This window comes from Mchenga conophoros, linkage group LG20 (assembly GCF_057382185.1).
Source record: "Mchenga conophoros isolate Kocher_MC1m ecotype Shallow Benthic linkage group LG20, M_conophoros_male_GT1.1, whole genome shotgun sequence".
In the NCBI taxonomy this organism is placed as follows: Eukaryota; Metazoa; Chordata; class Actinopteri; order Cichliformes; family Cichlidae; genus Mchenga; species Mchenga conophoros.
The window spans coordinates 19,852,656-19,865,499 of NC_140545.1; the positions used below are offsets into that span (position 1 = coordinate 19,852,656).

At 43.8% G+C, this 12,844-nt stretch overlaps 1 protein-coding gene across 2 annotated transcripts in view; it reads left to right on the forward strand.

Annotated features, from left to right (window-relative positions):
• Positions 1-11,855, forward strand: part of LOC146550662 (uncharacterized) — a 17,461-nt gene extending 5,606 nt beyond the window's left edge. For both annotated transcript variants that reach the window (XM_085258882.1, XM_085258881.1), the window contains exons 2-9: positions 879-1,103; positions 1,762-1,920; positions 6,962-7,033; positions 7,123-8,223; positions 8,332-8,451; positions 9,929-9,978; positions 10,091-11,255; positions 11,453-11,855. In XM_085258882.1, the coding sequence (XP_085115008.1) occupies positions 906-1,103; positions 1,762-1,920; positions 6,962-7,033; positions 7,123-8,223; positions 8,332-8,451; positions 9,929-9,978; positions 10,091-11,255; positions 11,453-11,608 (3,021 nt within the window). In that variant the 5' untranslated portion in view covers positions 879-905 and the 3' untranslated portion in view covers positions 11,609-11,855. The remainder of the gene's footprint in view (positions 1-878; positions 1,104-1,761; positions 1,921-6,961; positions 7,034-7,122; positions 8,224-8,331; positions 8,452-9,928; positions 9,979-10,090; positions 11,256-11,452) is intronic.
• The last annotated feature ends 989 nt before the right edge of the window (positions 11,856-12,844 follow it).

Here is a 12,844-nt window from a genome sequence, read left to right on the forward strand (position 1 = left end):
AACGTTTTTCTTTGGACATTGGCTGCTTTTCTCTCTCAATTGTAGTCCAGTTCTTGTACCTGAGCATTTTCAGAGGATTTTTTTTAATTAATTAATTAATTTTTGTATGTTAACCCACAGAACACAAACCTATGAATCGATCTAGCAAGAAAAACATGCCTAACTCAAGAGATGAAACAGTATTGTGTCTACAGACCACATAGCAAAGAACCTGTTTTAAACTGTATATTTAGGCACTTTGTTACTAGCACCCTGTCACTCAAGCACATCATTTGTTCCAAATAATTTAGCTGATTCTATGAAAAATCTGTGCTAAAGATGAAACAGTTTGGCAGACATAAAATAGTATTTTTCCACTAACGAGGTGATTTCCAAACAACTAAAACTTGGCTTATCTCAGCATGGTGTACTGTAGGAGGGATGGGATGAGGGAAGGGTTAAGGAAGGAAGGAATACTCAAGGGAGAAAGATGAAGCAAGAGAAGAGGGAGGAAGGAAAAAGTAAGAAAGGAAGGAAGAAAAGAGTGGAAAGGAGGGAAGGAAGGAACAAGTGATGGAAGAGGGAAGGATGGAATAGATAAGAAAGGAAAAATCAACAAAGGAAGAAAGGAGGGAAGGAATGATGGAAGGAAGGGCAGGAAGGAAGAAAAAAAGGGCACCACAAACAGGACAAGGAAAGAAAAAAGGGTAAGGAAAGAAAGCAGAATCAAAAGACAAGGAACAAAGGGAGTTAGGAAGGATGGAGGGAAGAGAAGAATTTGGAGGAAGGGGCCAAGGAAGAAGGAAAGGACTGGATGAAATAAGAAGGGAAAAGGGGAAGAAAGAAAGGAGAAAATGCCTTGACTCATGGTTTAATTATTTCTGTGTCGTCTGTCCCAGGACGAGGTGGAGGAGCTGCGCTGTGAGATGCTGGAAATGCGCGACATGTTCCAGGAGGAGGAGATTTACCAGCTGCAGGAGCTGCGGCTGCAGCTGGAGCAGGCCAACAAGACGTGTCGCATCCTGCAGTACCGCCTCCGCAAGGCCGAGCGCCGCAGCATCCGAGTGGCTCAGACCGGACAGGTGGACGGGGAGCTGGTCCGGAGCCTGGAGCACGACATCAAGGTCAGAAAGTCGGGTGGTCTTTTTGCACAAACTCTCACTACCAACAGACTGTAATTAAGCTCCTTCTCTGAAAACTGACTCACCTAAAACATCAAAGTGAACTTTTACTGCAGAACCACAAACCTACTTTCATCACGGCGCGCTAAACGCTGATCGTGTTGTTCATACAGGCTTTAACCCTGAGTCATGGCTGTAAAGTACTCCCTGCTGTTCATCTGCACCACAAGAATGTCATTAGACTGAAAAGTTTTCATCATGCATCCTGTTTATATTTCTGTAGCATAATTACTGCGTGTGGTCGGCTGTTCTGCGTGAGGACTGAACGATAAAAGCAGAGTGATCGTAAGCAGAATCACCGTCGTTGAACTGAGGCAACCAGATTCTGTTTCTGTCAACCAGGCCAATGTGTGTGTGTGCGCACTATTGGATTCCTTACAGCCTCACCCTCCTTCGCCCCCTCCATCGACTCATGGCTCAGTTCCCGTCACAAGAATTTTCTTGTAAAAGTTTCTCGGCTTTAACCAAATCAACTGCTCTAAAGACTCACTCACTCAGAAAATAACACTCACGAGAAAACAAATAAACAGACAATCAAAAAAAAAAAAACTTCATTCGCAGCACTTTTACTGTCTTAACCTACTTTGTGCTTCACCTGCAGGTTGCAAAGAGCGTGTCACTCCGCCTGTACAACGAGCTAGAGGCGGTGCAGAAGAAGAACTCCCACTTGGAGTGGGAAAACGAGGTGCTGCGTGAAAAGACTCAGGAACTGGAAGTGGCCAAGCAGGTCTTACAGACTGAGCTGGATAAAACCAGAGAGGTGAGCATTTTACATCAAAGACCCTTTGGTAAAAAAAAATATTAAATTTAATAAAGAATGTTTGAAGGAGACCTCAAAAGACAAAGGTCCTGCAGTTTTTTTAGAGACTGTCACCTTGGAAAAGTCCTGACCTGGACAATGTCTGTGTAAGTGTTCGAAACAGCTAGCACCGCTTTTTACTCACCCTTTGAGATCTTCTTTTAACAGTCATATGATGCCAAATATTTGGAAAGCATTCATAAGTGCTCCTGGTCCCCTAAACCTTCAGGCCACAGAGGTTTTAGACCAGTCACTCTTACATGGTCATGAAATGACATCTGGTGAAGAGCCATGTAGCATTACAGCGTCTTACAGACCCCCCTGCACTTTGTCTACCAACTCTCTAGGGGGTTAGAAGACATACTTATTACATACTCTTCTAGGAAAACCAAAGACTGAAGCAGAATTTTTATTTATTTATTGACTTTTCGTCTGTGTTTGACAGCAGAAAAACTGCTGGAAGCAGAATTTTCCCTTCTGTCTTGTTTGGGTTTTTTGGATTGTTGATTTTCTTGGCAGCAGAACACTGCAGGTCAGAGTAGGAACTTTACTTTCAGAGAAAATGAGCAGACCACGAGCTTCCCTCAGGGTTGGAGGGGGGGGGGGGGGGGGGGGACTCCTTTACACAATTTGTTGGTTTAAAAATATTTCCAAGAGACAAAAGCTCTGGTAGAAAGGCTGTAACAACAACCAATAAACTGCTGGGAACTGAAATGCTGAGTCTGCCTTATTGTACATGACGAGAGCCTTCCACTTACCTCCTCTTTTAAACTATTGATATCTGCAGGGTGATATTGCCCTCCTCTGTTCACAGGAAATAGCTCTAAAGGGTTTTATTCTTGAATGCATTACATTTCTAAATATTGGCAACACATTGGATGCCCTTTTTGACTGACAAAAACATCCTAAGGTGCAGTGAAAGTGTCTGTGTGCATGAAAATGTCACGTGATTTCCGCTACAATCCAGTTTCCCTACGTGGACAAATAAATATATCAATCTAGAGGGAGGAGCTTAGCCATTCAGGCCTCAGAGTAGATCTGCACCAAAAGGAGCCAGTTGAGGTGGTTTGGACCTCCAACCAGGGCTCACTGGTGAGGTGGTACTGAAAGAAGGCCTCAGGGTAGACGAAGGATCAGATTGCAGACATTACATCTCTCGGCTGGGTTGGGAACACCTTGGTGTCCCCCAGGAAGCCGTAGAGGAGGTGGATGGGAGAAGGAGATCATCTTAGACTGCTGCAACTGCAACCGGATGTTTGAGGTTCACGGTGCTGAATTTGATGATAGAAGGCACGCTGATTAAGTTTAACATGATGATTATCTTATTCTGGGCCTCTCAGTTCTTACTCTGTCTCTATCTGCTCCTCCCCTTATAAAACAACTTTCTTCTGATTGGCTAACCTTCTGTTTTTGAGGGGCAGCCAATCAGAAGAAAGTTGTTTTGTGGGGCTGGGACCATATTAAGGATATCCATTCTGAGTGACATCATACAGAGCTAAAAATAAAAAGAGACCTCTTGAAACCAAATGCTTGGTTTCATACTGTTACACTGTAACAGCATGTATGACAGAAAAAAGAAAGGAAAACTAGATCCTCTTTAAAAGCTTTGAATTTTCACACTAGATCCTTAATTCATGGATGGTGTGGAGGGAATTTTAAGCCTTAGGTGGCGTACATAGTAACAAACAGCTCTTGTTTATGGTCTCATTACTGACCTTGGGACAGACTTGACTGTTAACTAAATTATTATGACCTGGAGCTGAAAATGAGATTGAAACGAGTGCACAGATCTGTCAATCAGACATGACAAATCTAATCGAATTGATTAAATTAAAAAAGAAACTTCTTTAAAATCTCTCAAGAGCTGCTGATAATTGCAAAAGGGGGTTCTTCATACACCTCAATGCGTGTCTTTAAGGGATGTGTGTATTTAGGTCAACCTTGAGAGAAACATAAACTTTCATCGCTCGGGTCAGGCATCCTCCTTTCCATTACCCTGCACAGCTGCACCCATCCAGACAGCTGTCCCCCTCATCCCTCTGTCACCCTGATGTCAGGTGACACACGATCCCAGTGCAGATCACTTATATGAGCGGAGGGCTCGGCCGGCAGCTGCCTGGTGCCGGGGATGGGCGAAGCAGCCTGGTATGCTGAACTCCAGGCACAGCTGACATCGTCGGCTGACAGGGCAGAAAAAAAAAGTAGAGAGATTACAAAAATAGACTCACTTTCTTTTTCTTACTGCTCTTATTAAGCTTGGATAAATCTGGATGAGTGTGTATTAGGGCATCAAGAAAGGAGGGTGTTGGTTGGTGCACAGACATACTGACCTACAGCCATCACTCAGCACGCTTTGATCAAACTTCAGCCTCCACACCCCATCCACCTTTTCTTCTGCCTCCTTTGAGCACCAGTGTGCACTCCAGTGACACGTGTGCGGTTTAATCCAGGATTCGGTGCTTTGGCACGAGCTCAGTCTGCTCCACTCATCTGAGACAGCTGCTAGTCCCTTTGATCCCAACAGGGAAATCCACTTAGATTACCTAATCTAACCAGCAAAAAAACACAGCATGGATATATTGTGAAGGAGGGTGAGTATGCCAGAAATTCACTCTGCTGCCCGATGTTTTTGAGGCTGTTTGAGTTAAACGTAAATGTGTAGCTGCACAAGCTGAGCATAGACTTGTAGTAAGAGGACAAAAGCTGAAACAAAGACAATAATTTTACAGTTAAAGAAATATTACCATTTAATTCCATCTTTACTTATTAGGAACGACAAATTTCCGGTCACAGTAACCCAAATCTATTGAGCCTCCATGCCCACCGGCCTTGAATTCAAAAAGTGTAACTCCCTCTCTGTGTTTGCTCCTTCTAGCCTGACTATTATTAACACAGTGAAATCCTGTCGAGTGTTTAAGAGGAAGACAATGCTGCCTGACAGAAGCTTACATTCCTGACATACTCAGACCTACAAACTGACTCAAGTAGAGACGGGAAGAACTCGGAGGAGAGAAAATGTCACATTTAGCGCCTTTTAGGCATCTCTGAGAAGTAGTGCAAGAGCATGATGAATACTTACTTAAAGGATTAGCTAAACATTTTGGGAAATATGCTTATTTGCTTTCTTGCCGAGAAGATCAGCACGACTTTCATGCCTGCAGAGGTTTGTAAATCCTTCTACAAGCATTTTTAAAGCTTATTAATTAGCATTTTATAACTAATTTGTTTAATTTACACAGAAAATAACAGAAGAATGAACTTGTTGTGGTTAGCAAGTCTCCAGGAAGTTGTGGTGTCCAGCTCATAAACTGATGTTACACAAACATCATGTAAATTTAGAATCTATAAACATGCTATACCCTCTCACTGAACAAATTTTAGTGTGTTATTAATTTTCTTATGTAATCATCAGAAACAAATGTTGAACTATTCCTTTACCTGCCTTTATATTTTTAAATTAAACTTCAGATTTGTCTTTTCCTTGTTTTCAGTGATGTAAAGAGCAAGAAACTAAGTACAGCCTTACTGGTTCTATAGGAATTAAGAGGGACAGTAGGAGCCAGGTGCTATTAATCAAATGTAAGTGATTGATTGATGATCAGCACGCTATAAAAGCAGAGGTTTTGATAGTTTGCTGTTCTGGACCTTACAGGTATGTTAACAAAATGCCAAAGTATTGTAGGCAAATTTCTGCCAATTTGCCGTGCAGTTGGAGGGAATTTGTTGGGACAACCAAGGTCAGACTGAGCAACGCTCATGAAACTACAAAAAACCTAGAAGCTACAGACTCTACGGGCCTCAGTTGGTATGTCAAGTTCAAGTTTGTAACAGTAAAATCAGAAAAAGGCTGAACAAGTACCGAGAGTTGCTGGGAAAAATCACCTTCTTTGTAAAAATGACACAGCAGCATGGCTTAAACTTCTGGAACAATGTGCTTTGGACAAATGAGACCAGTTTGGAGATGTTTGGTCATAATTCACAGCCAAACACAGCAGATCAGCACAAACACCTCATACCAGCTGTCAGCACAGTGGTGAGGAGCGATGACGTGAACTTGTTCTGCAGTCACTAGATCTGTGCACCATCGACCACGAACTCCTCAAACATGAGGCCACCTGTCCGACAGCTAAAACACAGAAGCACATCTACAACACACTGACTGAAGAAAAGAATCAAGGTTACGATGGCCGAGTCAGAGTCCAGACCTCAACATGACTGAAATGCTGTTGAATGTTAACAGAGCAAAAGTGAATCCCCGCAAACCTCAAAGAACTGAAGCGACTTTGTAAAGAGGAGGGGGCCAAAAATCATGTGAGAGACATGCGAAACACCGTTACACTGTTACTTCAAGTTACTGAATGAAGTTATTGCAACCCCCACTGACCTGCTGTTCAAATCAGTCAATGAGAGGAAAGTTGGCCTGCGTTCTTTCTCATGTCCAGCAGGAGGTGACTCCCCTGGTTTTAATAAAAATAATAATAATTTTGTGTAGAAATATCTAAAAAAAATTAAAAAAGATTCTTTGGATAACTTTCTTGATGAGTTTATGGTTTTAGTCTGTAGTTCTGTAGCCAAGTTCTTATTTAATACAGTTAGATGAATTATAAATCAGGCAAAGCTACTGTTGGAGTCAAAGGACAAAAATATGGAGCTGGAAATGTTCATCATCAATGTAATGTAGAAAAAGTTTTTTTCTTTAATATGTTTATTAAATTTCACACAGTTGTGGTTAAAACCAAAAACCAAAAGAAAGAAAGAAACATAAACACAAAGACGTCTCGATGCATTCTTAATCATCAAGGTAAGGACATTTAGTTTTGCAGACTGAAGAAGTCACTTGGATGAAGGACGAAACATTTCTCCCACTAAACAGCTACGTCCAGATGAACAGAATCGACTTTTTGGGACAAATACAAAGAAGTTCGCTCCAGAAAATCTTAACCTAGTAAACTATCACTGTTTGTCTTGTGTGTGTGATCAAACTCTTATTTTTATTTCTTAGAGCTCTTTGAAGAAGAAAAGCATCAGATCGACGGCCAGCAGGGCAGAGAAGAGGCTCTCTCAGCAGATTGAGGTTTGTATATTTGTTTCTAAACATGGCTGCATCCGTGAGTTATTTCATGTCATCATGACTGTCGTCACTGCTGTTTGATTTGCCAAAAGGATGACAGCGCCGATCTCAAGTGCCAACTCCACTTTGCCAAAGAGGAATTAGCTCTCATGTGCAAGAAGCTCACCAAATTGGTATCAGAGAGTGAGGTGATGCGCGAGGAGCTGGCCAAATACCGCTCAGCCTACGGTGACGTGGACGCCGCCCAATCACCTGAAGGCAAGCAAAGCTACGCCCACGCCAGGGAGGCGGAGGTCAAAGTTCATCTTAAACTGGTGGAAGAGGAGGCCACACTTCTGAGCCGGCGCATCGTTGAACTGGAGGTGGAGAACCGTGGTCTGCGAGCAGAAATGAGCGACCTCAGGGAGAAAATTGGAGGTGGAGGAGGAGGGGAAGAGCCAGATGAAGAGAATCGGGATGTTTCGGAGGGAAATATGACAGCGAGTGTTGCGATGAAGGACACAGATGGAAAGGAGAAAAGCATAAAAATGGGACCCGTGATGTACGAGCTGGGTCAGGATGAAGGGTCAGAGAAAAGAAAAGGCGATGAGGAGACTGAAAGGATGATCACTCGAGAGGGTCCTGTGGGAGGCGAGTGGGATCCCTCAGACAGTCAAGAGAGTGATGACAACAAAAAACTCCAAGAGATGACTTTGAAGGACTACGAAGCTCTGCTTGCTCTCAGAGACCATGCCTGCATTTTGAGTTCAGCCATACAGCTCCTGATTACATCACCCAAAAATGGCCACAGCTCGTCTCCCTCGCGCACGTTCGCCTCGCCAATAGACTGTAACGGAAAGGCACAGAAGATTTCTCTGAATGAGGCTTTGGAACTTTTAGAGGCGATGCTGTTGGCTTTCATCGGGCGGGTGGAGATGCTTCTAACAGCCAAAGATACACAGTTAAACTCAGTTAAGAAGGTCTGGGACTCCTACAGTTTCCCTTTCCTCTGTGGAAATCCTGACGTGGAGTCAGAGAGTAAGCAGGAGTGTGGAGAGCCGAAGAAGACAGAAAAACAAACGAGGAAAGCACCTTCTGTTCAATGGGGCCTCGGTGAGAAGTGCAGGGATCCAAGAACGCAGCTTTCATTGCAGATTCTTTGGATCCTCCATCAGTGGTGTCAAGTCAAAGGACCTGACATAGAAGGAAAACAGGTACAGTGAAAGATGGCATAAATAAACTCTGCTCATGCTCATTATGACACTTAAAAAAAACACGCAAAGCTGTCGAATATTCAAATATATTTGGGCTTTTTTATTCAGGATAGAGAGAAAGCAATGTCAGTGCTGAAAGGATTGTTGCAAGACCTCGCTGCAGAGCTTCAGGATGAGCGGATTGAATGTGACAGTAAGGCCAAGGCCACGCCGGGCAAGCCAGCTGAGGTAAGGATGGTGTTTACGCCTCAGGCATGTGTGCCCCGCTGTGTGTGAGGCTGTGTGTGAGGTTGCGTGATACAGCGGGAAGTCCTGCCGATGATCTGTCTCCCTGGCCTTGTGTCCGCCTGACAGTCGGTTCAGCGGGCATCATGAAAACACTCATGCCAGAGTATTTAGGCTAATCTTTTGAAGGGGGCTGCAGCCAAACAGGACAGGCATTTTCAAACATGCAGCACGAAAACGCTCAAACGATTCTCTGCAGTCCTTCAAGTTCTCCTGAATGATCATTTCCATCTCCTTTGTTATTCAATAAAGAAAAGCAGTTTCGATGCACAGCATGATTTAGGATCAGATTTATTATTTCAACAGTTTTTTTCCTTCTTAACCCACTGACTGGACTGTAATCCCTATTTTACTCTTAACTCTTTTACTTAACATTTAGTTTGAAGTGATGAAAAAAATAAAGACTCTACAGGCTCTCCAGCAGCTTTATTAGGCTTTATTGAAGACTTATTGGAGCCTATATGTCTCTGGGGTTATCTCTGTTATGAGTTTACAATGCTTTGTCCAGATAACGAACAGCAAATTCAAATGTTTCTGAAGGTTTGGTTAGTTAATAACACAGACGTGCCAAAATACCAAACAACTATAGATGCGTGATATTAATTATTAAACCCTAACGTAATTGTTAGTGTTAAATTATCAAGAGCAAATAAGGGGAAGCGACGGAAACATTATTGATTTTGCAGACAATGGGCTTTAAAGCGACAGTTCACCCAAAAGAGACAGCTTAGATTTTTTTGTGTCAGCTGCCCAGTTTTGGAGCACTGACGCTCACATCGCGGCAAAACAAAGCATCAACACTTCTTTGCAGAAATCATGGCCTGGTTTCTCATAAATATCCAGGACCCTTGTTGTGAGCAGTGGTTTTTAGATGTTATATAATTTTATATTATTTCCCCCTAAAATAAGGTTTAAAAAGCTTTTTTTTTCTTGCAAGTTTCACTCTTACACCACATTCAATTAGATGACAATATAGCTTTAATAATGAGAGTGGCCACATGATCAACACCAACCACAAAAGTAAAGTTAAGTTCACCTTACATCCGGTTAGCCATGCAAGCATCAATAGAACAGTAGAATCTGACTGACAGCACAAGGTTAAAACTGTGTAAACCTCAACTGTGCAAGCATCTGTGAAACAACATGATTGGTTCTTTTGTCTCCCAGTGGTGATTGGCTATTTTGTAGAAGGATCAGGACCACTGCAACTTTCACCATTTCACATTTCTGTCTCTTTTAATCATCGTGTCAGATGCTCTGTTTGTTCTGTACAGTGACGCAGTGGCGGATGAACACACTAAAGAGAAATAGTCCCTACATAAAATTGCTTACAACAAGTTTGTGCATTTTTTTCTTGGGTTTTAGTTTCTGAAGTATCTGACGTAATGTTTGGTGACATTTTCTTTCTCTCTTGGCTCAGCGTCGTGTTGGGGGTGTTTTTCAATGTGGTCGACACCGTGAAGCTGACAGGTCTGTGTTGTTCCACAAACTGTCATATGTTTTTCATAAGTTCACTGAAGTTGTAACTCATACATCACCTGGTGTCTTTGTGGTTTTTTTACAAAAAAATCTGAACCTGCAGCTCGACAGGAAAAAGACTCAGACGGCAGTTTCCTCCGTGCAGCTCTCAGAGGAAGAACTGGTGCTATCTGAGCCAAGAGGCTGCCCAGCTTGACCGAGAGGACCCAGTTAAGACGTGGGACCATCTAATCATGCCGCTTAGCTTCCCTGATCTTGACTTTGAGCAGATGTCCTTGGACAGAAGCCATACTGCTCCAGAGAAGTCTACCGTCCGCATCTACTACAGCCCCCCGTCAGCCCGCAGAGTCCAGCTGGCTCAGCTGAAGCAAAGCCCAGACAGAGGATCCGTGGACACGCCCTCTCCCTGGTGCACGCCGCCAACCTCCTTCTCACAGCTCTGTCTGGGCTCATCTGCCAATCTGAGCGATGACATGAAGGAAATGACAGCCGGCTGGAGGCAGAAGCGTCAAGACAGCCCACAGGAAAAGAGAGAAAGATTAGCAGGCCGGGGATGGGTGGATGTGTCCTGCTCCGGTACTCAGACCCATATGAAACCACAGATGGTGAGTGTTGGTCAGCAGACAGATGCGACTCAAGGGTTGAGCACCACGAGAAGCAGTCCTTCTCGGGCCCTGAACTCCCCTCTGGTCTCTGCCCGCTCTCACCACATCTCTGCCTCACTGGAGGGCATAACAGGCCGAGGGGAGAGGTCCAGACACTCCACCTCCTCACCTAAACTGTACCGAAGACAGTCTCTCCCCTCTCCCTCCAATCTGAGCTCCCCCTCCTCTGCATCTACCTCTAGAGATCGATCTCTGTGGAACCTGGCACATCAAAATCAGTCCGGCCTCGCGTGGACTCGACAAACCAGCTCCCGAGCAGGTGCTGGGCAGAGCCACGGCTCCCTGAGCAACGCCAAGCTGCCCGCCAAGTCCACCGGAGCCAACCGGTACGGCTTGGTGACAGAGTTCCTGCGTAGGGTGAGCGGGCGGGCAGACAAACCAGTGCCGGGGTCAGGGCAGAAAGCTAAAAGTAGCACGAGGAACCTGGAACGCGTTCCAACGAGGCCTCCCGCCGCCCCGCTCAACAGGAACGACAGCGTGACCAGGATCGTTAACCAGAGGTTCATGAAGCAGAGAGAGGAGGCCACCAAAGTCCAGAAGGAGGAGAAGGGAAGCAGCCTGAACCAGGGTGTCAAAAATGGCCTGAGCACCGTCACAGCAGAGGTGAGTGGAAATTATACAAATTATATTATATAAATACAGACAGGGCTCCCACCAGTTCCTCATACATTCATCTCATTATACAAAACACAGACCATGCTTGATATTAGCATCCTCTGCCCCATCATAACAACATATTAATGACAGAATATAAGACCAGCAGGTCCAAGTCAATACGTTTCTTCTCTCCGTTTGACCAGGAGAGGAGCTACGAGTGTAGCTCCAGCAGCACGCTCACCTTCTGCTTCGCCCGTCCGTCTCGCTCCACGCAGAAACAAACATCAAACCCGACCAAACTCCAAAGGCACAGGTACTCGCCTCCGGTCAGAGCAGCTGCAGACTCCACCTGCAGCTGAACATGATGGGAAACGGCAGCTTTCACACTGACACCACAGACAAATTTAGTTTGTAGGCTCGAAAATGTAAATTCAGCTTTTCGTGGGATGTTTAGGAGAGCTTTGAGAAAACTCATAGAGCTTTTGGTGCAATTAAAGTCACTCATCTTCTTTCACAGATGGGCTTAACCCTTAATTCACTTGCTTATAATTAATTTTGTAATATCTTTACTGTATTTTGTAGATAATAACTTTATGTTATATTCAATAAATAACAAGTTGATTGTGATCTTGTGCGTGTGTTGATTTCACCCTGGTTTCATTTGAGCTTCAGAAACTGGTTGCCTCTGCAGTAACCGGCTCCTTCAGGGCAGGGCTGCTGGTTGTTACGTCACATGCTCAAAAAAGAAAACCGCTAAGATGATAATAAGATTTCCTCGCTTGTCGGGACCATGACCCAACCTCGGTTCCTCTCTCTTTAATTGACACATTAAAAAAAACTGAACTGAGCTCATCAAAGATAACTTAAAAATAAAAATGTGTGTTAGCGGCAGCAGGTCTGGCTTTCCTGGAGCAGATCAGCTGCAACACTTCCTCCTTCAGCTGGCAGCCGGCCAATGATGGTGGTGGTCAAGGACAGGGCAGAGGAGGAGGTGCGCAATCACACGGGGGTCACATTTCTGCTAACAACATGTGTTCATCCTCTGTTACCCACAGTACATACACAGCAGTGTCGGCTACGTCCCAAAAGAGTTCAGACGTAATCCACCAGACACAAAATACTCAAAAACACACATGAAAGATTTAAAAAATGCAAAAAACAAATGGTAGAATAACTGCATTTGAGTTTTTAAATGCATTTCTTGCTGTGCAAAAAACAACCCTGCTAAACTCCAATCGATTTGTCTAAGAAATTCTTCATATCCTGTCAATTTGTTTTACCTAATTTGATTACTTGCCTATTTCCTCTGGGAATTCACATTGCTTCACTACACATTATGTTCCTGCAGCAGTTTTTAGTGCTTTCTAGCTAACATTCTGGCTCCAGTGAATGCATCTGGAGCAATTTGAGGGTAAGTGTATTGCCCAAGGTTACTTTGGCATGCAGAGTAAGTAGTAGATGACTTGCTTTACCTTTGAGCCACAGCCAGCCCAACATCCAATCTCATTTACATTTTACATACACTTTACATTTTTATCATAGTCTACATATATTATACTACAGATTATTCTTAGTTACCTAGATTAAATGTGAAA